The following is a 27,069-nucleotide window of genomic DNA, read 5'->3' as shown; positions in this document are numbered from 1 at the left end:
TACCAATAAATAGTAGTAAAGACACAGTGTGTTCATGACTCCTCTTTACATGGTGTCACAATCGTACCTCTGCGCCTCCTGTTTGTCGGGTTTTATTTACTTTTGACCCAGTTCCCTATCCCTTGTTCTATCTCCCGTGCCATGGCTACCTCTTGCCGCAAGCCCGATGTGCTTGTCTTCGACTCAGACATTGCCCATCGGTGGGGTGTCTTTAGACGCAATTTCCAGCACTACGTGACGATCGCCCATCCTGCTGCCACCGCTGAAATGCGTGCTTCTCTGCTCCTCAACCTGGCTGGTCCCGATGCCCTGGAATGATCTGAGTCATTTGTCTATGGTGCAGGTGAAGATGCTCAAGACCCGGTATGTCTTATGGCTAAGTTTACCGCGATGTGCGACATCCCCACTAACTGCATCTTAGAGCGTTTTAAAATGTTCAGCCGGCGTCAGATCCCTGGAGAGTCAATCGACAACTATATCGCCGCGTTGCGACACATGGCCAGGCATTGTCGCCTGGACGCACTGACCCCCGATCAAGTGACCCGGGACATTCTAGTATATGGCCTTCTAGATGTAAAGCTAAAGGCTGAACTTCTGCGGAAGCCCGACCTGTCTCTGCACGATGCTCTGCACGCCTCCCGCATGGCTGAGGCTGTCGCCTCGGCACTGTCGCCTGTTGATCATGACATTAACTTTGCCAGTGCTGCTGGCCGCCGGCGAAACGCTTGGCCCGCCACGGCAACGGGGTTCCCCTGCACCCGGGGGCGACAGCCCACGACGTTGCCCCAACTGCAATTTTGCCTCCCATCAGTTTAATGTGTGCCCTGCCTTGGGCAAAACATGTAATTTTTGCAGGAAGTTAAACCATTTCTCTGCAGCTTGCCGCTCCCGTGGGAAGCCAGTTCCCGCTCCACGGAGAATGTTAAACAACCTTGCTCAAGCTGATAGCGAGCTTGGTTCCCAGTACCAGCCTGACGAACTCCCTTTGTCTGATACCAGTTCATCCCAGGGGGAGACCAGCATTTTTTCACTCTTGGATGCACATGCCCTGATAACGGACCCTTCGGTTCGGGTTACTGTCAATGGTTCGACCTTCTCCGCAAAAATCGACACGGGGGCCGTGACAAATGTAATGTCAACAAGCCTTTTCAAAAAGATAAGGACTAATGAAATAGTGACTGCTGACGACTCCCGTCTGCATGCCTACGGGGGAGGCGTGCTCATTCCTGTGGGAAAGGCAACCCTGCACTGCAAGGTCCTGAAGGCCTCTCGGCCCCTCACTTTCTACCTGCTAGACTCTCACAACATTACCTTGCTGGGTGCCCAGGCGTGCCAAGACCTCGGCCTGGTCTCCTTCCACCGTGATATCCACCAGGTGCGGACCCTCATGGACCCCCTGCACGAATACCCTGACTGTTACAAGATTGCTGTCGACCCCAGTGTTGAACCTGTGATCCGCCCGCCGCACCGCGTCTCCTTTGCCATGAAGGACAAGGTGGAATCGACGCTGCTCAACATGGTCACCATGGGCATCCTGAAAGAGGTGAGCGATCCCACCCGGTGGGTCTCCACCGTGGTCGTTGCCGCGAAAAAGGACAAAAGTGAAATTCGCATTTGCATCAACCCCAAGGACCTGAACCTGGCCATCAAACGCCCGCACTACCCCATGCGAACAGTGGAGGACGTCGCTGCACAGGTTGGTCCGCCCACTGTCTTTTCGGTCCTCGATGCCAAGAGCTCTTTCTGGCAGATACCGCTGGTAGTCAGGTCCTCCTGCCTGACCACCTTCAGCACGCCTTTCGGAAGGTTCCGATTCCTCCGCATGCCATTCGGGATCAACTCTGCCAGCGAGGTATTCCAGCGAACCATGGAGCAGCTGTCTGCCGGTCTGCCGTGTGCCATCATCGTTGACGATATCCTGGTCTACGGCAAGGACGTTGCTGAGCACGACCTCCACCTCCGTCAAGTCCTGGACCGGGCCCGTGAAATCAACCTCAAGCTCAACCCAAAGAAGTGCCGCTTCCGCGTCCCGGAGGTCACTTACGTGGGCCACGGTTTTACTGCCTCGGGGCTGAAGCCTGACCCGCAAAAAACGGCTGCTGTCTCCGGGATGTCCTCACCCACCGACGTGCCCAGCCTGCAGCATTTCCTGGGCATGGTCAATTACCTGGGCAAGTTCATCCCCGACCTCAGCGAGCTGAGTGCGCCCCTGAGGGAGCTAATCAAGAAGGACACTGCCTGGGCTTGGTTCCCGCATCACCAAAAAGCTTTTGACATCCTGAAGTCTAGACTGCAGATGCAGTCCCTGGTCAAGCACACTGCCAAGGATCCTGCCCTGCAGCAGCTTGCCGACGTCATCCGGCAGGGCTGGCCAGACCGACGTTCATCCTTGCCGGCCGGTGCCGAGCCCTACTTCCTGGTCTGTGACGAGCTCGTGCTGCACGACGGCGTGGTGGTGAAAGGACACAAGGTGGTTGTGCCCGCTGCGCTGCAAGACCACTATTTTCAGTCCGCCCACCGCGGTCATCCTGGGGCCGAGGCCACTCTGTCCCACGCCCAGAGTCAGTTCTACTGGCCCGGCATGGCCCAAGACATCCGGGAGAGGGTCTCCGCCTGCTCTACCTGCAATAGCCTCGCTCCCCATCAGCAACGCCAGCCGCTTCTGCAACAGCCTGCCCCTGAACTGCCCTGGATGGCGGTCGTAACTGACATTTTCGAGTGGCGTGGCAAACACTTCCTGGTCCTCGTTGACTCTTATTCCAGCTGGTTCGAGGTCGACCAGCTGCACTCCCTCTCCTCTTCGGCATCGGGAAGCTGCGCCGCCACTTCGCCACTTTCGGCTCCCCGGCGAGCCTCCAATCTGACAACAGCAGCCAGTTCACCAGTGCCGAGTTTCGGGGTTTCGCTGCCAGCTGGAACTTCCGACACTACACCAGCAGTCCAGAGTACCCGCAGAGCAACGGCCTAGCGGAGCGCGCTGTCCGCAGTGCTAAGGACTTGCTGGAGCATTGCAGACTGTCCGACTCCGACTTTTACCTGGCCCTCCTCAATCTTCGAAACATCTCCCGCGACCCTGCCTTGGGCTCGCCAGCACAGCGTCTGATGTCTCGCACTACGAGACCTCCACTCCCTGTGACCCAGTGGTCCCTCGTGCCATCTGTTCTCCAGCCGGCTGCTGTCCAGGAGCGCATTGCCCTCAAGCACGAGGTGCAAAAGCGCTCCCACGACCAGTCCTGCCGTACCTTCCCGCATCTGTTCCCCGGTCAAGTTGTCCGGATGCAGTCCCCCTCCGGTCACTCCAAGCTTGCCACCGTCGTCGGTGATGCTGGTTCGCCGCGGTCCTACCTGGTCGACCACGACGGTACCATCTACCGCCGGTCCTGCCAACATCTGCGGCTTGTCAACGAGCCCCCACCACCGCCTGCCGATCCTTTCTCCCCTCCGTTGTCCGCCACACCGCCTGCCGCCCCACGAATGCCTCGGACCCTGCCACCTCAGCTCTTCCAGCCCCGCTCTCCACCTGCCAGCCCTCGTTCGCCTGCCCGTCCACCCGCTGATGTGCCTGCATCCCCTCCTCGGCCTCCGCCTCCTCTTTCTCCTCCAGGGTCCCCGGTTCGGTCACCCGCTCCCGCTCCGGCCCCTGCTCTTCCTGCAGAGCGGGGAGATGGCGAGCTGCGTACCCGGTCCGGGCGGCTGGTTAAGCCGCCTGTCCGCTATGGTGAATTTGCTTAGCTGTTTGCTCCTCTGTTTGTTTAACTGTTTGCTTACCTGCTCGTAGCGTATGAGACGTGGTCGCCCCGTCACCACTGTGTTGCTTTTTGTTTCCAAGGGGAAGGATGTAGATGACATGTGCATGTACCTTTAATATAGTGACCTCACCACTACTAACCACTCCCCATATCAGAAGTATAATGGCAACCTCCCCACCCATTGATCTCTCTCTAGCTCCTGTGACAGACCACGTACAGCTAGGGCAGCAACGTTTGTGTATTATCAATAAACAGTAGTAAAGACACAGTGTGCTCATGACTCCTCTTTACAGACAGGCTCTTAACTGTTGATTAAATGCAGTGAGCAAACAAGATAATTTCCAATATTTTCAATCTTGATATCTGCACGGCCAATGTTTGCCAACCACTTTAGCTGTTGTTGTCCCTTCAGTTGTCGTTTCTCTCTACCATCATTTCTCCTCACTATTGGAATTCTGAAGTAGGATAAATGTCTCTCAGGCTTACCACAATTTCCATAATTATTTACAGCGCAAAAATTGACTATTTTGGCGTTTTTTAAACGTCCATTACATTGGAAGCCATACCTTGAAGCATACGTCTGAAGAAGGGTTTCGGCCCAAAACGTTGCCTATTTCCTTCGCTCCATAGATGCTGCTGCACCCGCTGAGTTTCTCCAGCACTTTTGTCTACATTGGAAGCCATGGTCAGTGCTTACCTGCAGTTCATCGCGTGTATTCCAGTTGGCGTAGCGTGGCAACAGTACGAGCCACGGGTCGTGACCTCGACTGCGTGCAACCTCCCTATAAGAAGTCTCTGATGTCGGTCTCCTACACCTTTGTAACAGCCGGCAGGCACCTGAAGTTGAATCACCCAGTCCTGTACTTGATGTGTATTCCATCCCGACAGTCACAGAAAGCATCAGTCAGCATGATGGAGGAGACCATGCTAAAGACCGTAGGGGCAAGAACGCAGCCTTGCTTCACGCCTTCAGGTAGAAGGTACAGGAGCCTGAAGACCGCAATGACCAGGTTCAGCAATAGCTACATCCCCACAGCCATCAGGCTATTAAACCTGGCTCGGACAAAACTCTGAACATTAATAGCCCATTATCTGTTATTTGCAATATATCAGTTTATTTATTCATGTGTGTATATATTTATATTATGGTATATGGACACACTGATCTGTTCTGTAGTCAATGCCTACTATGTTCTGTTGTGCTGAAGCAAAGCAAGAATTTCATTGTCCTATCAGGGACACATGACAATAAACTCTCTTGAATCTTGAATCTTCAACTTGAAATTGTCACTAGGAAGGCTTCCGACTCGTCTTCATCATCCAATCCTTTCACCATCGTGCTGTGGTGGAACTGCCGGATAATCGTGATGAACCCGCTGGGACAGCCAAACTTCTCCGTTGTCTTCCACAAGACATCTCTGCTGACCGTATCGAAGGCCTGGGTAAGAAGATCAAAGGTCACAAAGAGGTCACTGTGCTGCTCTTGGCGTTTTGTCCTGGATCTGACGTGCAGCAAATATCATGTCTACAGATCCACGCTCGGCCAGGAAGCCACGCTGGCTCTCTGGGACAAGACCCACCTCGAGGTGTTGGAGAAGGGGTAACATGAGGGGCAACTTCTTTACTCAGAGGGTGGTAGCTGTGTGGAATGAGCTTCCAGTGGAAGTGGTGGAGGCAGTTTCTTCTTCTGCTCGCGTATGGCGTGCACAGCCTAAAGTTGTAGGACTAGGGACAATTCTGAATTCCTACACTAGAAAATTAGTTTTGTTTAGTTTAGAACTACATCACGGAAACTGGCCCCCCCCCCGGCCCACCGTGTCCATGCCAACCAACTACAGGCACTACCCTACACACGAGAGACAATTTTCAATTTTACCGAAGCCAATTAACCTACAAACCTGTATGTCTTTGGAGTGTTGGAGGAAACTGAAGGTCTCAGAGAAAAACCCACGCAGGTCACGAGGAGAACGTACAAACTCCGTACAGAGAGCACCCGTAGGCAGGATCGAACCCGGGTCTCTGGCGCTGTAAGGCAGCAACTCTACCGATGCGCCACCGTGCTGCCCATTGATCTAAAGTCTTCACTCAGATACTAATTGTTACATTTTCGAGTGTTTATTTTCTGTTTATAGATGCAGTATATCAACTACATCATTCCCTGCTATCCGTTTTACAGAGCTGTCTTATAAGCATTAGAAAAGAATTGGATTCAGAGAAAACAATGCATGGGTTGTGCCAGTCTGAAGAAGGGTCTCGACCCAAAACATCACCAATTCCTTTTCTCCAGAGATTTTGTCTGACCGTCTGAGCAACTCCAGCATTTTGTGTCTACCTGCAGTTCCTTCCTACACTACAGTATATTTTTCACTCAGTTTTTTTCTTTTGCATTATCTAATGTTCTTATGGGTACAATATGTAACTGTAAATGTAAGAACGGCATGGTGGTGCAACAATAGAGTTGCTGCCTTACAGCGAGAGAGACCCCCCCCCCCCCCCCGGGTTCGATCCCAACTACGGGTGCTGTCTGTACGGAGTTTGTACGTTCTCCCCGTGACCTGTGTGGGTTTTCTCCGAGATCTTCGGATCCTCCCACACTCCAAAGACATGCAGGTTTGTGGGTTAATTGACTTGGTATAAGTGTAAAATTGTCCCTAGTGTGTGTAGGATAGTGTTAGTGTACGGGGATCGCTGGTCGGCATGGACCCGGTGGGCTGAAGGGCCTGTTTCCATGCTGTATCTCCAAACTAAACTAAATTAAACTAAACAGATAATGTTGCAACTCTATTCTGTATATCGGTTATCATAAGATCATAAGTGATAGGAGTAGAATTCGACCATTCAAGTCTACTCCGCCATTTTATCATGGCTGATCTATCTCTCCCTCCCAAACCCATTCCCCTGCCTTCTCCCCGTAACCTCTGACATCGTACTGTATCTGTCTCTGCCTTAAAAATATCCACTGACTTGGCCACCACAGCACTTCTGTGGCAAAGAATTGTACAGATTCCACAGGAGGCTGGTTTGGGACCTACAACGATGAACGTAATGGATGATGCTGGTGCCAAACATGTCAAATGTAGTCAGGATATGGCCTTGCCCCCATCAATCATTGGCAGAGGAACTATTTATGAAAAGCAGCTGGCCAACCGACCCGTCAAACTTGTTTAAACAACTTGGAAAAATCTTCAACTGATAGACACAGAGTGCTGAAGTAACCCAGTGGATCAGGCAGCATCTCTTGAGAAAAGGAAATAGGTGAAGGTGGAGTAACTCAGTGTAGTTATAGGTGGAGTAACTCAGTGGATCAGGCAGCATCTCTGGAGAAAAGGAAATAGGTGAAGGTGGAGTAACTCAGTGTAGTTATAGCTGGAGTAACTCAGTGGATCAGGCCGCATCTCTGGAGAAAAGGAAATAGGTGAAGATTCAAGATTCAAGATTCGAGAGAGTTTATTGTCATGTGTCCCAGATAGGACAATGAAATTCTTGCTTTGCTTCAGCACAACAGAATATAGAACAGGTGGAGTAACTCAGTGTAGTTATAGCTGGAGTAACGCAGTGGATCAGGCAGCATCTCTGGAGAAAAGGAATTGGTGACTTTTTGGGTCGGGATCCTTCATCAGTGTAAGGAGAGTGTATCTTCGGTGCTACAGCACGAAAACAGGCCTTTCGGCCCACCAAGTCCGCGCCGACCAGCGATCGCTGCACACTAACACCGTCCTACACACACTGGGGAGAATTTACAATTATACCAAGCCAATTGCCCTACAAACCTGGGCGTGTTTGGAGTGTGGGGGAAACCGGAGCACCCGGAGAAAACCCACGCAGGTCGCGGGGAGAATGTACAAACTCTGTACAGACAGCACCCGTAGTCGGGATCGGACCTGGGTCTCTGGCGCTGTGAGGCAGAGACTCTACCACTGCGCCACCGTGCCGCTCTTGCAGTTCCTTCCTACACGTCTCGAAAAAACTACCTTCATTTTCCATGGAAACTTGCATCTATCTTTTTGGAGCCAGTTTTGGTTTTCATTGGGATAGTTGCTGTGGATATGTGACAGAGTGAGGTCAAACGGCAATTGAAGGAACAGCACCTCATATTTAGCTTGGGCAACTTACAACCCAACAGTATGAATATTGACTTCCTTAACGTCAAGTAATGCCCCTGTCCCACTTCGGAAACCTGAACGGAAACCTCTGGAGACTTTGTGCCCCGCCCAAGGTTTCCGTGCGGTTTCCGTGCGGTTCCCGGAGGTTTTTGTCAGTCTCCCTACCTGCTCCACAACCTGCAACATCCGGCAACCACCTGCAACCTCCGGGAACCGCACGGAAACCTTGGGTGGGGCGCAAAGTCTCCAGAGGTTTCTGTTCAGGTTTCCTAAGTGGGACAGGGGCATTAGCCTTACCTCCCCTCCCCTCTCTCCGTCCCTCCCCACCCTAGTTCTCTGGCTAATTTGACTATCCTCCTGATTACATTTTACTTTGAATGCTTCGTGGTCAACTTCCCCAAACCAACAATGATCTATTCTCCATTTTTCTGGGTTATTGTTCCTCTTTGATCTCTCGTTTTCACACCTTACCCTTCCATATCTCTCATTTCCCTCTCCACTGACTCTCAGTCTGCAGAAGTGTCTCAATCCAATACGACACCCATTCCTATCAATAGACAATAGACAATAGGTGCAGGAGTAGGCCATTCGGCCCCTCGAGCCAGCACCGCCATTCAATGTGATCATGGCTGATCATCCCGTTCCTGCCTTCTCCCCATATCGCCTGACTCCGCTATTTTTAAGAGCCCTATCTAGCTCTCTCTTGAAAGCATCCAGAGAACCTGCCTCCACCGCCCTCTGAGGCAAAGAATTCCACAGACTCACCACTCTCTGTGAGAAAAAGTATTTCCTCGTCTCCGTTCTAAATGGCTTACCCCTTATTCTTAAACTGTGGCACCTGGTTCTGGATTCCCCCAGCATCGGGAACATGTTTCCTGCCTCTAGCGTGTCCAAACCCTTAACAATCTTACATGTTTCAATAAGATCCCCTCTCATCCTTCTAAACTCCAGAGTGTACAAGCCCAGCTGCTCCATTCTCTCAGCATATGACAGTCCCTCCATCTGGGGAATTAACCATCCAGAGATGCTGACTGACCTGCTGAGTTACTCCAGCATTTTGTGTCCAGTCTCCATGAACGTTTCAGACAATGAACGCAGTGCCTTACAGCATTAAATTATTATCTTCATTTCCCTCCTGGTTCTTTCTCCATTCATTCCAAACTGGTAACATCTGGATTTCAGCTTCCCTGCAGCTGGAAAGAGGTTTTGCTTATTACCTCTGTTAAAGCGCTCTTTAGACTATGCTGCCATTCTTCTGAAGAGCCTCAGGCATATCGGCAGCCAATTTATCCTCGGTAGAATTGTTTACAGCGCCAGGGACCCGGGTTCGATCCTGACTACGGGCGCTCTCTGTACGGTGTTTGCACGTTCTCCCTGTGTACACGTGGGTTTTCTCCGGGCGCTCCAGTTTTCATCCACGCTCCAAAGACGAGCAGGTTTGAAGGTTTGGCAAAATTGTAAATTGTCCCTGGTGTGTGTCGGATAGTGTTAGCGTGCGGGGATCGCTGGTCAGCGCGGACTCGGTGGGCCGAAGAGCCTGTTTCCGTGCTGTATCTCTAAAACTAAAACTAAAACATATTTTACCCTTTCTTCGTTCCGTTGTAGCATCAAAGATCATGGCAAAGAGACAGATGGGTCATTTTATCTTTCACAAAGACAGACTCCATTGATATCCTAGAATCACAAGTCGCTCAGTATTGAAACAGGCCATTCGGCCCGTCATGTCCATGCTGCCCACTTTCACTAATCCCGTTCACCTGCATCAGGTCTGTTGCCTACTTGGCTCTTAGAAACATAGAAACATAGACAATAGGTGCAGGAGTAGGCCATTCGGCCCTTCGAGCCAGCACCGCCATTCAATATGATCATTGCTGATCATCCAACTCAGTATCCTGTATCTGCCTTCTCTCCATACCCCCTGATCCCTTTAGCCACAAGGGCCACATCTAACTCCCTCTTAAATATAGCCAATGAACTGGCCTCAACTACCTTCTGTGGCAGAGAATTCCACAGATTTAAAGGACATTTGGACAGAAACATGGGTAGGAAACGTTTAGAGAAATATGGATCAAACACAGAAAAATGGGACATGTATATGGGTATCGTGTTGGCATGGATGTGTTGGGCCAAAGGGCCAACTGTATCATTCTATGCTTTTATTTACCTGCTGAGATTGCCTGTACAGAGTCCTAGTGAGACCACACCTGGAGTATTGTGTGCAGTTTTTACCTCCAAATTTGAGGAAGGACAATCTTGCTATTGAGGGAGTGCAGCGTAGGTTTACAAGGTTAATTCCCGGGATGGCAGGATTGTCATATGTTGAGAGAATGGAGCAGCTGGGCGTGTATACTCTGCAATTTAGAAGGATGAGAGGATATCTTATTGAAACTTATAAGATTATTAAAGGTTTGGACACACTAGAGGCAGAAAATATGTTACCGATGTTGGGGGAGTCCAGAGCCAGGGGCCACAGTTTAAGAATAAGGGGTAGGCCATTTAGAATGGAGATGAGGAAAAACATTTTCACCCAGAGAGTTGTGAATCTGTGGAATTCTCTGCCTCACAAGGCAGTGGAGGCCGGTTCTCTGGAGGCTTTCAAGAGAAAGTTAGATAGATCTCTTAAAGATAGAGGAGTCAAGGGATATAGGGAGAAGGCAGGAACGGGGTACTGATTGTGGATGATCAGCCATGATCACAGTGAATGGCGGTGCTGGCTCGAAGGGCCGAATGGCCTACTCCTGCATCAATTGTCTATTGTCTATTGCTTCTTAAATATATAGCTCTCTACATGGATCAAATTACCACACTAGAACGCCACAAGAGATCCTTTTCCCCTGTGGCTGTCAAACTGTTGTGAGGTAGACTGACTCCCCCTCCTCCCCAATCTTGTCACATCCCCTACCCTGGACTTTCCACTCCTCACTTTAATTTCACGTCTCATGTATCTTGTTGTGTTTTTATGACTGTGGCAGACCGACTTCGCTCCTGGGATGAATAAAGCTCTATCGCATCGTATCGTACAATGGGACTTAAGGGCCAGTCCCACGATCATGCGACTGCATGCGGCAAGCGCGACGAAACCGGAAGTGGGGACCGTGCGGGGGCCGTGTGGAGGTTGAGTGATCCCGTACGAGTTGACGTGAAGTTTGGGCGAAGTCCGCGGGAAGTTCGCGCGTTACGTACGGCGTCAAGACGCTGCGTACGCCGTTGAGACGCTGCGCACGCCCGTTGAGGCGGTGCGTACGGCCTCAATGTGTCTGCGGGCCGGCAGGCCGTTGCCGCGCGGAATTTTTGGACAGTGTCAGTTTTTCGGAGCCCCGCGCGATGTCGGGACCAGCTCCGCACAACTCCATACGGCTCCGGCGATCGAAGTGGGACCGGCCCCGCGAGGCCGTACGGCTCAAGCGACCACGTTAGGTCGCGCTAGACGCATGCAGTCACATGCTCGTGGGACAGGCCCTTAAGCATGCTGAACCCATTCACCATTAAAGCTCAGCTAAAGCAGTAGATCAGTATATGTAGATAACACAGCTGTATCCCATTTGTTTCCAACACTGAGACATAGAGTCTGAAGAAGGGTCCCGACCAAAAATGTCATGGTCAGTAAAGTGTCGCAGTGGCTGAGTTGCTGCCTTACAGCGTAGAGACCCAGGTTCGATCCTGACCACGGGTGCTGTCCATATGGAATGTGTACGTTCTCCCAGTGACAGCGTGGGTTTTCTCCGGGTGCTCCGGTTTCCCCCCCACATTCCAAAGACGTGTAGGCTAATTGGCTTCTGTCAAGCCAAGTCATACGAGATGTGCAGTGAAATGAAAAGTGGCAATGCTCACGGACTTTGTGCAAAAAGACAAACAAACAAACAACAAACAGAATGGAACAGTCACATATCCACATATTACATATTTGTGGGAGGGAGGGAAGAAAAAGGAAAAAACAGCATTTTTAAAAAGACACCACACAACAGTAAATGGTACAGTAAGGTTAGTCCCTGCATATTGTCCCTTGTGTGTGGGATAGAACTGGTGTAAGGGGTGTTCGTTGATCGACGCGGACATGATGGGCCAATGGTCCACTTTCTAAGCTGTATTTCTAAAGTCTGAATTTGAATTGTAAATCACCTGTCCATGTTCTCTGGGGATGCTGCCTGACCCGCTGAGTTACTCCAGCACTCTGTGCTCTTTTGTGTAAGCCAGTTTCTGCAGTTCATTGTTTCTACCCTGAGATCCTTCATAGTTTAGTTTAGTTGAAAGATACAGCGCGGAAACAGGCCCTTTGGCCCACCGAGTCCGCGCCGACCAGCGATCCCCGCACGCTCACACTACCCTACATGCACAAGGGATAATTCACAATTATACCAGGCCAATTAGCCGGGGTTGGGAGATTGCAACCTTCACGTGGTCCGCCCTGTTTTGACGAATGCAATCAACCTGGCGTGCACAATCAAATAAGATCAAATGGGACAAGTTGTCCTGCAACTTTAGGCTGTGCACGCCATGCACAAGAAGAAGAAGAAGAGCCTACAAGCCTGTTTGTCTCTTGGAGTGTGGGTGGAAACTGGAGCTCCCGGGGAAAGCCCATGCAGTCACGGGGAGAACATACAAACTCCGTACGTACAAGCACCCGTAGTCAGGATCGAACCCGGATCTCTGGCGCCGCAAGGCAGCAACTCTACCGCTGCGCCATAATGCCGCCCAACATAGAAACATAGAAAATAGGTGCAGGAGTAGGCCATTCGTCCCTTCGAGCCTGCACCGCCATTCAATATGATCATGGCTGGTCATCCAACTCAGTATCCTGTACCTGCCTTCTCTCCATACCCCCTGATCCCTTTCGCCACAAGGGCCACATCTAACTCCCCCTTAAATATAGCCAATGAACTGGCCTCAACTACTTTCTGTGGCAGAGAATTCCACAGATTCACCACCTTCTGTGTGAAAAAAAAATTCTCATCTCGGTCCTGAAAGACTTCCCCCTTATCCTTAAACTGTGACCCCTTGTTCTGGACTTCCCCAACATCGGGAACAATCTTCCTGCATCTAGCCTGTCCAACAACTTAAGAACGTTACATGAATATCTATTTCCCATTAATAAATGACACTACTTTGAAATTAAGAGGGAAAACTTCCTATAAAAATCAAAGTAAAGGGCCTGGAGGTTGTCATCCTTCATTAGTAGTGTCTGAGCCAGATTGGTTGTAAGGAAGCAAAATATTGCAGAGAGTAATATTTCCTGAATGGATTTGGCAGAGACTCTGCTGAGAAAGTTAGTTTAAAAATTAGGACATTGGAACTGTTGCTAATCTCAATTACACACTCTGGGTACTGATGAATCATATCTTAATTCAGACTTCTGCATCCAAATACTTTGATTGGATTATTACTACGATTACTCCAAAATAACTGACCCTGTACTAAATTACTCTTGAATAATCACAAACACATTTCCATTATTCTCCCCTGCACATGCAACTGATTTTTTTCCAAATGTCTTAGATTATTATTTGAATGGTGGCCGATTAGGAAAGGGGGAGATGCAACGAGACCTGGGTGTCATGGTACACCAGTCATTAAAAGTAGGCATGCAGGTGCAGCAGGCAGTGAAGAAGGCGAATGGTAAGTTAGCATTCATAGCAAAAGGATTTGAGTATAGGAGCAGGGAGGTTCTACTGCAGTTGTACAGGGTCTTGGTGAGACCACACCTGGAGTATTGCGTACAGTTTTGGTCTCCTAATCTGAGGAAAGACATTCTTGCCATAGAGGGAGTACAGAGAAGGTTCACCAGACTGATTCCTGGGATGTCAGGACTTTCATATAAAGAAAGACTGGATAGACTCGGTTTGTACTCGCTAGAATTTAGAAGATTGAGGGGGGATCTTATAGAAACTTACAAAATTCCTAAGGGGTTGGACAGGCTAGATGCAGGAAGATTGTCCCGATGTTGGGGAAGTCCAGAACAAGGGGTCACAGTTTAAGGATAAGGGGGAAATCTTTTAGGACCGAGATGAGAAAAACGTTTTTCACACAGAGAGTGGTGAATCTCTGGAATTCTCTGCCACAGAAGGTAGTTGAGGCCAGTTCATTTGCTATATTTAAGAGGGAGTTAGATGTGGCCCTTGTGGCTAAAGGGATCAGGGGGTATGGAGAGAAGGCAGGTACAGGATACTGAGTTGGATGATCACCCATGATCATATTGAATGGCGGTGCAGGCTCGAAGGGCCAAATGGCCTACTCCTGCACCTATTTTCTATGTTTCTATGTCTTCCCTTTTCGTGGAATTCCACAGCCAGAATCTTAGGTAGACTGTCGTTGATGTTCCTGAGATGTTGCAGATCTGTATTGGTTACTTCGTAAGTTCATAAATTCTAGGAGCAGAATTAGGCCATTCAACCCATCAAGTCACGGTTAGTCACGGTGGCGCAGCGGTAGAGTTGTTGTCTTGCAGCGAATGCAGCGCCGGAGACCTGGGTTCAATCCCGACTACGGGTGCTGTCTGTACGGAGTTTGTACGTTCTCCCCGTGGCCTGCGTGGGTTTTCTCCGAGATCTTCGGTTTCCTCCCACATGCCAAAGACGTACAGGTTTATAGGTTAATTGGTAAATGTAAAAATTGTCCCTAGTGGGTGTAGGATAGTGTTAATGTGTGGGGATCGCTGGTCGGCGCGGACCCGGTGGGCCGAAGGGCCTGTTCGCGTGTTGTATCTCTAAACTGATACTAAACTAAACTAAAGGCTATTCCGCCATTCAATCATGGCTGATCTATCTTTCCCTCTCAACCCCATTCTTCTGCCTTCACCCTATAACCCCTGACATCCTTTCTAATCAAGGGTCTCCTTTAGCATTGGACAGATGACGTTTCGAGTCTGGACCCTTCTTTAGATGCTGAATTAAATGTGAGAAAGCTGATGAAGAGAGGTGAATGGAATGGGTAGTGTTTGCCTCACGCCTTCCCCTCATGCACTTGTACCAATTTTCACCCTTCTAGTTTAGTTCAGGTTGCTGTCACATGTACTGAGGTACCGTGAAAAGCTTTTTCATTTCATGCTCTCAAGTCAGTGGAAATACTATACATGATTACAAACGAGCCATCCACGGTGTACATCCACAGGATAAAGGGAATAACGTTTAGTCCAAGATAAAAGTCCAGTAAAGTCCGATTAAATATAGTCCGAAGGTCTCTCACGAGGTAGATGGTAGCTCAGGACTGCTCTCTAGTTGTAGCAATGTTACAAAATTTTGAGATTTTAAAAATCAAGTCTGTAATTTATCCCATCAGATAAAGCATAAAAATAAGTTTAATTTGACACCTAATTCACTTTCATATCTCAAGTATTTAAAAAGTTATGGCCATTTTCATACTGGGAAATGAGCATCTTGTTCCCTATTGATTTTCTATGGACATAACAAAAAAGCTGTGATCGTGAACAGTCAAAAGCCCATAACTTTCTTAAAAATTAAGAGAACTGAATGAAATTTTCAGTTATCATAGATTGAAGCATTCTGAAACAAATATAAAATAATCTTACTTGGATGACCTGAAATTAAAGCATATAATTAGTTAGTTACCTAATTGTAGCTAATTTCAGACTTCAATTACTAGATCTAAACATCTATCCATTTCTTAATAAATGATTAACATTTTTAAATAGCCTAAATGTCCAAATAATATTCACAAATAATTCACAATAAAACATGATTTTTAAATCTCATTTACATTAATTTATAGGCCAAATGGAAGGAATTTAGTGTTCAATTGCTGCAAATTAAAGTCCATTTTAAATCAGCTTTCCAGTGGGTCCCTGTGGAACGCGCTGGTTTAGAACGTTCACATTGCGGTAGATTTGTGCCCCCAAATGCCGAGAAAAATACTGCGGGATATAATGGGGCCAAATTGAGCTACTCGCAATATTAAACTTTGTATAAAGGGTTCTTTAAAAGCCCTTTTTAATGTAAAAATATACAACCTAACTTCTGTGGTTTGCTTTATGGGACCCTGCGGTTGCTGGCTGTCGCGGGTTTAAAGATTGATTTTTAAACTACTATAACTATTATTCAAGGCCTTTAAAACTAATAATAGCTTTTGCGACGGGGTCTTCCAGCGATTTTTCGTTAATAATTAACTAGGCTGAACATTTTCGATTGGAACAGCTTAGAGAAAATCGCGTTTTAAACCCGCCCCCTCTAAACGGCGCCAAAATCGCGCACACCCACAACGGCAGATTTTCAACGACGCTTCAGGTAGGCTTTGCAACATACCTACTAGTTGATGATAGGATGGTGATGGTATATTCCCCTGATAACTGCTGGGAAGAAACAGTCCCTGAGTCTGGAGGTGTGCGTTATGACACTGCTGTGGCTCTTGCCCGATGGGAGCGGGTCGAAGAAGAAGTGTCCAGAGTGAGACCTATCCTTGAGTAGAGGAGCAAAGAGGTCCTTCTGCAGTTGTACAGAGCCCTAGTGAGACCACACCTGGAGTATTGTGTGCAGTTTTGGTCCATTAATTTGAGGAAGGACATTCTTGCTATTGAGGGAGTGCAGCGTAGGTTTACAAGGTTAATTCTCGGGATGGCAGGACTGTCATATGCTTCTTCTTCTTCTTGCGTATGGCGTGCACAGCCTAAAGTTGTAGGACAACTTGTTCTATTTGATCTTATTTGATTGTGCACGCCAGGTTGATTGCATTCATCGAAACAGGGCAGACCACGTGAAGGTTGCAATCTCCCACCCCCGTCATTTGCTGAGAGAATGGAGCTGCTGGGCTTGTATACTCTGGAGTTTATAAGGATGAGAGGCAATCTTATTCAAACATAAAAGATTATTAAGGGTTTGGAATCGCTAGAGGCAGGAAACATGTTCTCGATTTTGTGGGAGTCCAAAACCAAGTGCCACAGTTTAAGAATAAGAGGTAAGCCATTAAGAACGGAGACAAGGAAACACTTTTTCTCACAGAGAGTTCTCTGCCTCAGAGGGCAGTGGAGGCCGGCTCTCTGGATACTTTCAAGAGAGAGCTAGATAGGGCTCTTAAAGATAGCGGAGTCAGGGATGTGGGGAGAAGGCAAGAACGGGGTACTGATTGGGGGTGATCAGATATGATATCATTGAATTGCAGAGCTGGCTTGAAGGGCTGAATGGCCTACTCTTGCACCTATTGTCTATTGTCTATTATGCTGCTGGCCTTGCCAAGGCAGCATGAAGTGGAGATGGAGTCAATAGAAGGTATGTTGGTTTGCATGATGGTCTAGGCTGCGTCCACAATTCTCTGCAATTTCTTGCGATCTTGGGAAGGGTCGCAACCTGAATTGGCACCTGTCCATTTCCCCCCACAGGGAACCTCCTGAGGTACTCCAGCGCCTTGTTTTTTGCACAAGGTTCCAATATCCTCATACCCCTGTATATCCTTCACCATTAGTCACGCTGCTAGGTTTGGCATTATGCCATGCAACATCATAATCATAATCATACTTTATTAGTCAAGTATGTTTTGCAATATACGAGGAATTTGCCATAGTCATACCAATAAAAAACAACAGAACACACAAAATACATTTTATTACATCTAGGCTGGATTACTGTAACGCACTCTACTCTGGAGTCGCACGAGCTTCATTGGCTCGTCTCCAGCTTGTTCAAAATGCTGCCGCTCGCCTTTTGACCGGAACTCGAAAGAGGGAGCACATTACGCCAATTTTGGCCTCCCTTCACTGGCTCCCAGTGCACTTTCGAGTTCATTTTTAAATTATTTTATTTGTTTTCAAATCGTTGAATGGGCTCGCCCCGCCTAACCTCTCTGAGCTGCTCCACCTATATGCTCCTGCCCGGTGCCTCAGGTCAGCTGATCAGCTGCTCCTTGAGGTGCCACGGTCTAAGTGGAAGCTCAGAGGGGATAGAGCCTTTTCTGTTGCTGCTCCGGCACTTTGGAACACCTTGCCGTTGCACATCAGACAGGCCCCCTCACTGTCCATCTTCAAATCCTCCCTAAAAACTCATTTTTATTCTCTGGCTTTCGACACTGGCTGAGACATTGCTCCTGTTCTTAGTGCTTTTAATGTCTTTTAATTTTTACTGTTTTTAGTCGTTCGTTTTACGGTTTTTAATGGTTTGTAATAACTTTTTGTCCATGAGTTCTCATGTACAGCGCTTTGTGGCAACTGCGGTTGTTTAAAGCGCTTTATAAATAAAGTTTATTATTATTATTATTATTATTAACATAAACATCACCACAGTGACTCCTCCACATTCCTCACTGTGATGGAAGGTGAAAAAAAGTTCAATCTCTTCCCTTCTTTGTTCTTCCGCGATCGGGGGCCTCGAGCATTCCGTTGACGGGATGATCTTGACTCCCGTAGCCAGCGGCGGGCCCTCCGCGTCGGGACGATCAAGCTCCTGCATCGGGTGGTGGTGGTGGTGGGGGGGATCTCAGTTCCCCCGCATCTGGCAATCGGACCCCAGGTCGGGGCTGGTCGAAACCTTCTGCGACTGGAGCTTCCCGACATCGGTCTCTACCCGAGACGGCGAGCACCTCGATGTTGAAATCCGCAGGCTGCTGTTGGAGCGTCGATCCCAGGCAAGGGATCCGACGGTAAGTCCACGTCCCCGCGGTGGGGCTCAAAGTCAGTCCCGAGCGAGGCCTCCAGCTCCACGATGTTAGGCCGCAGAGCGACCGGAGATACGATCCGGAAAACAATGGCATCTCCGGCAAGGTAATGCAATATAACATTCAGCTGCTGTCCAAACTCTATCCCAAAAATGCCACAAGCTGTCATATGTCCAAGCAGGCAGCAATGGCACAGTATAGGCAGCACGGTGGCGCATGGTAGAGTTGCTGCCTTACAGCGCCTACAACGCCAGAGACCCAGGTTTGATCCCGACTACGGGTTCTGTCGGTACACAGTTTGTACGTTAAAATTATTAAAATTTTTAATTAAATTAAATTTAATTTCTTTATTTATATAGCACATTTTTAGTCAACTTGCATTGACCCCAAAGTGCTTCACATAATTACATCCACACACACAGGCAAAGGTGGGTGAAGTGTCTTGCCCAAGGACACAACGACAGTATGCACTCCAAGCGGGATTCGAACCAGCTACCTTCCGGTTGCCAGCCGAACACTTAGCCCATTGTGCCATCTGTCGTCCCCCGTCGTTCTCCCCGTGACCTGCGTGGGTTTTCTCCGGGTGCTCCTGTTTCCTCCCACACTCCAAAGACATGCAGGTTTATAGGTTAATTGACCTGGTATAAATGTGAATAGTGTCCCCAGTGTCTGTAGGATAGTGTTTGTGTGCAGGGATCGTTGGTCAGCACGGTCTCGATGGGCCGAAGGGCCTGTTTCCGAGCTGCATCTCTGAACTAAACTTTAGTGGCTCTCATGGCACCTTCAATCAAAACAAGCCAGAAGGAAAAGAGAGAGGGAGGTCAGAGAGTAAAACAATGAAACAGAGATAATGAGAAGATGAAAAAGAGAGAGAAGGGATTGCCACGGGGTAAGAGTTGGTTTGAACTGTATTGTGCCAGCAAGGCAAGATCACGGCAGTGCAGCGGTAGAGTTGCTGCCTTACAGCACCATAGAGCTAGGTTCGATCCTGACCTCGGGTGCTGTCTGTACAGAGTTGGCACATTCTCCCTGCGACCACGTGGGTTTTCTCCGGGTGCTCCGGTTTCCTCCCCCGTTCCGAAGATGTACGGGTTTGTAGGTTGATTGGCTCCTGTAAATTGTCACTTGTGTGTGGGATAGAATTAGTGTACGGGTGATCGTTGGTCAGCATGCACTTGGTGGGCTGAAGGGCCTGTTTCCCATGCTCTTATCTCTAAAACCAAAACTAAAAATGAAAAAAATCTTAAGTAATGATATCATAAGTTACAAATATTTCAGTGCTTATGAGAGTTGTTGACATGGGAGAGCTTTGAGCATGATTCTCAATTATGCATGGCATTGTCACTTTTATCAAACATGAATAACAGACAAAATGTGACAAAATGGCATATCCATAGTCTATAGCGATGGATAATGGAATCTTGCTTCTGCGGTCTGAGCTCCGCAGAGGAGCATGGTTGAAGCTCAACAGACTTTGTACTGGAGTTGGGTGTTTCAACGCCAGCTTGTGGAGATGGGGACTCCCTCCGCCAGAGCCCAGCCTGTGAATGTGGAGCAGAACAACAGACAGCCAACCATGTCATCTCTGGGTGCCCGCTCTACCACCCACCAAATGGAGCTGTGTCAGGGCCTGGCAGACATTGACGCCAACAGAGACAACAACCTGGCTGCTCAACACCCGACTTGAGATCTAACTATTCCTTTGGTCTATTTATGTTTCATTCGCAAGAAGAAGAAGAAGAACCTTCTGCTGTTCCCCCCCCCCACCCCCCCCACCTTCCCAACTCTTCCATTTTGCCAACAATTGACTTTCTTCCAAGCCGACTGCCTGCCCCTTCACCGGGGTTATGTCCGTGCCTGGGTGCCCTGGTGCCCTAGAAACATAGAAAATAGGTGCAGGCCTTTGGAGCCAGCACCGCCATTCAATATGATCATGGCTCATCATCCAAAATCAGCACCCCGTTCCTGCTTTCCCCCCATATCCCTTGATTCCATTGTCCATCTGTGCTGCCTTGCAGCTGCGGCTCGCCTGCAGTCCATTTGTCTTTTCTGTTTTTTGTTTTCCTTTGTCCTGTTTTTGCGGTTTATTTCGGTTTGTTTGGCTGTGTGTGTGTGTGGGGGGGTGGGTGTAATATGTTTTTTGACTCTTCCTTCGGGGGGGGATGCGACCTTTCCTGTCGTATCCCCCGTCTCCGTGTCCGTCTGCGCTGAGGCCTACCGCGGAGCTGGCGGCCTCCAACTGCGACCGACCTCGAGGCTGTGGAGGCTGTGGAGCAGAGCCAGGACTTACCAACATGAGCCTGGCCGACTTCGGGGCTGTGGTTGCGGTGCGGCACAACTTCCGACCCGACTTTGGAGCCTCGGAGGCTCGGCCGCGGGCCAGTGGGCCAGTGGACGACATCATCGGGAGCTCGAGTTCTGTTTTCCGGAGCCCCCGCAACTACAGCTGCGTCCGCTGGACTGGAGGACGGCAGCTTCGGCAGCTTCGACCGCCCCGGGCCGCGGAGTTTGAACCGGCCCGTTTGCGGAGCACGGATTCAGCCTGCGGGACTTACCTACCATCACCCGGCGGGGTCACAACATCGGAGGCTTGGATTGCCTCAGCGCAGAGGGAGAGCAAGGAGGGAAGAGACAATGACTTTGGGACTTTAAACTGTGTTGAGTGTTTGTTATTTATTCTATGTTATGACTGCAGGCTAAACCATATTGTTTGTTTTGTTTTTTGTTTTTGTCTTTTGTTTTTACCTTGTTTGGGATGTGTTTACCTTGTGTGGGACTAAAGATGGAAATTAGCTACTGGCTACAATCTTGCGTATTACATGCAAATGTTTATTAATATGCACTGTCCCTAATAAAATCAATTCAATTCAATTCAAATTCAATTCAGTGGGGGATTTCCAGGACCGATGGGCACTGTGTTGAATGCATCCTGGACCAGAATTGTAAAGGGCCTGTCCCACTTACGCAAATTTTTCGGCGACTTGCGGGCACCCATCATAGTCGCAAGCAGGTCGCCGAAAATGTTCAACATGTTGAAAATCCGACCAGAACAAGTTACGACTCTTTGAGCGACAACGCACGACCATACGGGCTTCACCCCACGACATGTGGCCGGGCTGTTGCCTGTATGGTCGTGAGTCGTTTCCTTAGTTGCCCAAAGAGTTTTCAACATGTTGAAAACTTTCCGCTACCTGCAACGACCTATGATGGGTGCCGGCAGTCGCCGAAAAAGTCGCGTAAGTAGGACTGGCCCATAACATAGTCATTTAATATTTAGTATTACGAATATTTTGTAACTTTGTTTTATGGTGGTCATAGAGTCATAGAGTCCTAGAGTGATACAGTGTGGAAACAGGCCCTTCGGCCCAACTTGCCCACACCGGCCAACATGTTCCAGCTACACTAGTCCCATCTGCCCTCCAAACCTGTCCTATCCGCATACCTGTCTAACTGTTTCTCAAATTTTGGGATAGTCCCAGCCTCAACTACCTCTACTGGCAGCTTGTTCCATACACCTACCACCCTCTGATCACCATCAAATTTCCCATTCAGATTCCTATTAAATCTTTTACCCTTCACCTTAAACCTTTGTGCTCTTGTCCTCAATTCCCCTACTCTGGGCAAGAGACTCTGTGCATCTACCCGATCAATTCCTCTCATTATTTTATATACCTCAATAAAATCACCCCTCATCCTCCTGTACTCCAAGGAATAGAGTCCCAGCCTGCCCCAACCTCTCCCTGTGGCTCAGACCCTCTAGCCCTGGCAACATCCTTGTAAATCTTCTCTGTACCCTTTCCAGCTTGACGACATCTTTCCTATAACACAGTGTCCAGAACTATGCACAATACTCTAAATGCGGACTCACCAACGTCTGATACAACTGCAACATGACCTCCCAACTTCTATACTCAATACTCTGACTGATGAAGGCCAATGTGCCAAAATGCCTTTTTGACCACCTTATCTACCTGCGACTCGACCTTCAAGGAACCATGCACCTGTACTCCTAGATCCCTCTGCTCTACAACACTACCCAGAGCATGGTGGTGGCTGTTGTTTGTTTTGGAAATATTATTATTGAAAATAATTGGATATATTTTCTATTAAAAAAAACAATTAATTTTCTTAAGACAGAACATGGAACTAGGAGAGATAAATTATAAATATTTGAAAAAAAATTATAATCTATGATCATGCATGGTTCGTGGAAGTTTCCTGGATTTAGTCCCTGAGCAGCGAAAAGTCATGCTGAACCTTTATGTGAAGCAATAAGTAAGTACGTTTATTGGCCAAGTATTCACATACAAGGAATTTGCCTTGGTGCTCCGCCCACAAGTAATAACATGACATACAGTGACAGTTACGAATGACTCAGAAAACACTAAACATTAATAATAATAAAACATTAATGATAAAACACCATTGATCAAGCATGTGAACCAACAAAATACCAGATCAAAGGGAGGCTACAGATTTTTGGCTGTTGAGTAGAGCAACTACTCGTGGATAAAAACTGTTTTTATGTCTGGCTGTGGCAGCTTTGACAGTCCGGAGTCGCCTTCCAGAGGGAAGTGATTCAAAGAGTTTGTGGCCAGGATGAGAGGGGTCAGAGATGGTCTTGCCCGCTCGCTTCCTGGCTGGGTTGATCATTCTGTTCATGGTCGGGTCAGATTGTATGGAATCAGGGAATGGACAATGAAAGGTCCTTTACTCGAACTGTGCCTCATGTTTTTGGATAACAGTAGATCAGTGGATAAATGTTTTTTTCTTTCTTTCTCAACAGAATGAGCCAGAATTGTATGTAACACTTTTTAAAAAGCACCCGACTTGGTGAAACGCTCGTCGTTTGTCAAAGGTACAACACGAAGATAAGCTAGGTAGATTGTACAGCACTCGAAGAGCTTACAACATACAGCGCCGTCTCTCGTTCCGCCATCTGCACCATTCCTAATCCGGTAACGCTTACTGAAGGAAGGCAATGATGTGTGAGGCATCATCCCACCTGATCCCTGTGGTAACTCTCTCCATTGTACTGATGTTGTCTCTGGGCTATCCAGGCTTCACCCTCTCCTGTCCACAACCCTGTGCCTGCTACTTTTCCACTGAAGTCCACTGCACTTTTCGATCTCTGACAGCTGTGCCATCTGGAATACCGAAGCTGGTGGAGAGGATCAATTTTGGGTAAGTACTTGGTTCCATCATCAGCATGATGTCTTAAATCCATAAGGCATGGTTACTCCATAGCTGGAGTATCTACCAAGCTGCAAAAATTTTGCACAGCAATGTGCATAAGATCAGGAGATGTGCATATGTGCATAAGATCAGACTGATTCCTGGTATGTAAGGACTTTCATATGAAGAAAGACTGGATAGACTCGGTTTGTACTCGCTAGAATTTAGAAGATTGAGGGGGGGATCTTATAGAAACTTACAAAATTCTTAAGGGGTTGGACAGGCTAGATGCAGGAAGATTGTTCCCAATGTTGGGGAAGTCCAGAACAAGGGGGTCACAGTTTAAGGATAAGGGGGAAATCTTTTACGACCGGGATGAGAAAAACATTTTTTTTTCACACAGAGAGTGGTGAATCTGTGGAATTATCTGCCACGGAATGTAGTTGAGGCCAGTTCATTGGCTATATTTACGAGGGAGTTAGATGTGGCCCTTGTGGCTAAAGGGATCGGCGGGTATGGAGAGAAGGCAGGTACAGGATACTGAGTTGGATGGTCAGTCATGATCACATTGAATGGCGGTGCAGGCTCGAAGGGCCGAATGGCCTACTCCTGCACCTAATTTCTATGCTTCTATGTTTCTTGGAAAGGAAATTATAGGGTCAATGCACAGAGACAAGAAAGTCAAGAATGTTTTATTTATGAATGAATGAATGAATGAATGAATGAATGAATGAATGAATAAGCTTAATGGCCAAGTATGTTCACATACAAGGAATTTGCCTTGGTGCTCCGCTCGCAAGTAACAACACAACATACAGTAACCAATTAAGAATGACATATAAAATATTAAACTTTAATAATAAAACATTGTGGTTTAAACATGTGAATGAAATAAAATACCAGATCAAAGGGAGGCTACAGATTTTTGGCTGTTGAGTAGAGCAACTACTCGTGGATAAGAACTGTTTTTATGTCTGGCTGTGGCAGCTTTGACAGTCCGGAGTCGCCTTCCAGAGGGAAGTGATTCAAAGAGTTTGTGGCCAGGGTGAGAGGGGTCAGAGATGATCTTGCCGGCTCGCTTCCTGGCCCTTGCAGTGTGCAGCTGATCGTACGATTCGCTGCAGCCTCCAGGTGTCGTGCTTGGTGGCTGAGCCAAACCAGACCATGATGGAGAAGGTGAGGACAGACTCTACGATGGCCGTATAGAATAGCCTGATGGCTGTTGGTGAAGAAGCTGCTCCTGAACCCGGACGTTACAGTTTTAAGGCTCCTGTACCTTCTACCAGGGGTGAAATGAGAGAGTGGCCAGGGTGGTCTTTTACCCAGAGTAGGGGAGTCTAGAAACAGACGTTTTTACACAAAGGGTGATAGGTATATGGATTGAGCCGCCAGAGGAGTTACCTGAGGCAAGTAACATCACAATCTTTAAAAAACATTTTGACAGGTGCATGGATAGGACAGGTTTAGAGGGATGTGGGCCAAATGGAGGCAGGTGGGACTAGTGTAGATGGGGCCTGTTGGTCAGTGTGGGCACGTTGGGCTGACGGGCCTGTTTCAAAGCAATATACCTCTGATTCCATGACAATACTTAACCCCAAGGTTTTATATAAGTAACTTTGTATGCGCTTGGTAAATTTGATGCGGGACTGTCATATGAGGAAAGATTGAAAAGACGGCTTGTATTCACTGGAGTTTAGAAGGATGAGGGGGATCTTATAGAAACATATAAAATTATAAAAGGACTGGACGAGCTAGACGCAGGAAAAATGTTCCCAATGTTGGGCGCGTCCAGAACCTGGGGCCACAGTCTTAGAATAAAGGGGAGGTCATTTAAGACTGAGGTGAGAAAAAAACGTTTTCGCCCAGAGAGTTGTGAATTTGTGGAATTCCCTGCCACAGAGGGCAGTGGAGGCCAAGTCAGTGGATGGATTTAAGAGAGAGTTAGATAGAGCTCTAGGGGCTAGTGGAGTCAAGGGATATGGGGGGGAAGGCAGGCACGGGTTATTGATAGGGGGCGATCAGCCATGATCACAATGAATGGCGGTGCTGGCTCGAAGGGCCGAATGGCCTCCTCCTGCACCTATTTTCTATGTTTCTATGTCTATGATTTCTGCATGCCCTCAGCTATAGCTTAGTGGTGGACTCTGCTCGCTGAGTCAAAGGGATGTGGGTTCAAACCTCTCTCAAGAGACTTTAGCTCAAGACCCGCTGAGTTACTCCTACACGTTATGCTTAGTTCAGTTCAGAGATACAGCGCGGAAACAGGCCTTTCAGCCCCCCGGGTCCACGCCGACCAGCGAGCTCCCCCATACACTAGCACCATCCTATACAAAGTGTTTAAGAAGGAACTGCAGATGCTGGAAAATCGAAGGTAGACAAAAATGCTGGAGAAACTCAGCGGGAGATCCCAGAGGAAACCTAAGTGGTCACGGGGAGAGTGTACAAACTCCGTACATACAGCACCCGTAGTCAGGATGGAACCCGGGCCTCTGGCGCTGTAAGGCAGCAACACTACCGCTGCGCCACCGTGCCGTCCTTTCTTCAAAACACCACTGTCTGCTACATTGTGTTTTGTGACAGGCAGAGTATAGTCAAACATCGCAGTATCTCTGTACATTAAATTCCCTAATAAGTCGACGTTCAAATCGTATAAAAGTAAAAATGCGACGAAAAGAAAGAAATCTTTCTGACAAGTAAAATGTCTGGTATAGATTGAGGGTGACACGTTGCTGCCTCACAGCGCCAGAGATCCGGGTTCAATCCTGACCACGGGCGCTGTCTGAACGGAGTTTGTACGTTCTCCCCGTGACCTGCGTGGGTTTTCTCCGAGATCTTTGGTTTCCTCCCACACTCCAAAGAATTACAGGTTTGTAGGTTAATTGGCTTGGTATAAATGTGAATTGTCCCTAGTGTGTGTGGAATAGTGTTGGTGTACGGGAATCGCTGGTCGGCACGGACTCGGTGGGCCAAATGGCCTGTTTCCTCGCTGTATCTCTAAACTAAACTAAACTAAAAGAGAGAGAGAGAAAGAGTGATCTTTGACTTCGATAAAGGTCAGAAGGTTAGAAGGAATTGGAGTCGAATTAGGCCATTCGGCCCATCAAGTGTACTCCGCCATTTAATCATGGATGATCTATCTCTCCCTCCTTAACGGGCTGTCCCACTGTACGAGCTAATTCAAGAGTTCTCCCGAGTTTCCCCTGATTCGAACTCGGAGAATTACGGTAATGGCCGCTCGTAGGTACTCGGGGCTCTCGTGGACATTTTTCAACATGTTGAAAAATCTTCACGAGTCTTCACGAGCTTACCACGTTTCCCGAGTACCTGCCGTTAGCGTTACGAGCCGCTAAGAGATGTCCTGAGTCCTGACGTACCCGCTACGTACATTCTACGTGCTTACCACGAGTTTGATTTTTTTTTTCAAACTCGGGAGAGCTCTTGAATTAGCTTGT

At 48.2% G+C, this 27,069-nt stretch overlaps 1 protein-coding gene across 1 annotated transcript in view; it reads left to right on the top strand.

Annotated features, from left to right (window-relative positions):
* mxra5 (matrix remodeling associated 5) overlaps positions 1-27,069 on the top strand; it is a 64,346-nt gene that overhangs the window by 12,144 nt on the left and 25,133 nt on the right. The window contains exon 2 of the mRNA XM_033023355.1: positions 23,229-23,626. Within this exon, the coding sequence (XP_032879246.1) occupies positions 23,424-23,626 (203 nt within the window). The 5' untranslated portion in view covers positions 23,229-23,423. The remainder of the gene's footprint in view (positions 1-23,228; positions 23,627-27,069) is intronic.

This window comes from Amblyraja radiata, chromosome 6 (assembly GCF_010909765.2).
Source record: "Amblyraja radiata isolate CabotCenter1 chromosome 6, sAmbRad1.1.pri, whole genome shotgun sequence".
Taxonomy (NCBI): Eukaryota; Metazoa; Chordata; class Chondrichthyes; order Rajiformes; family Rajidae; genus Amblyraja; species Amblyraja radiata.
The sequence above is the reverse complement of the archived record's forward strand: the minus strand, read 5'-3'. Positions and strand labels throughout refer to the sequence as shown.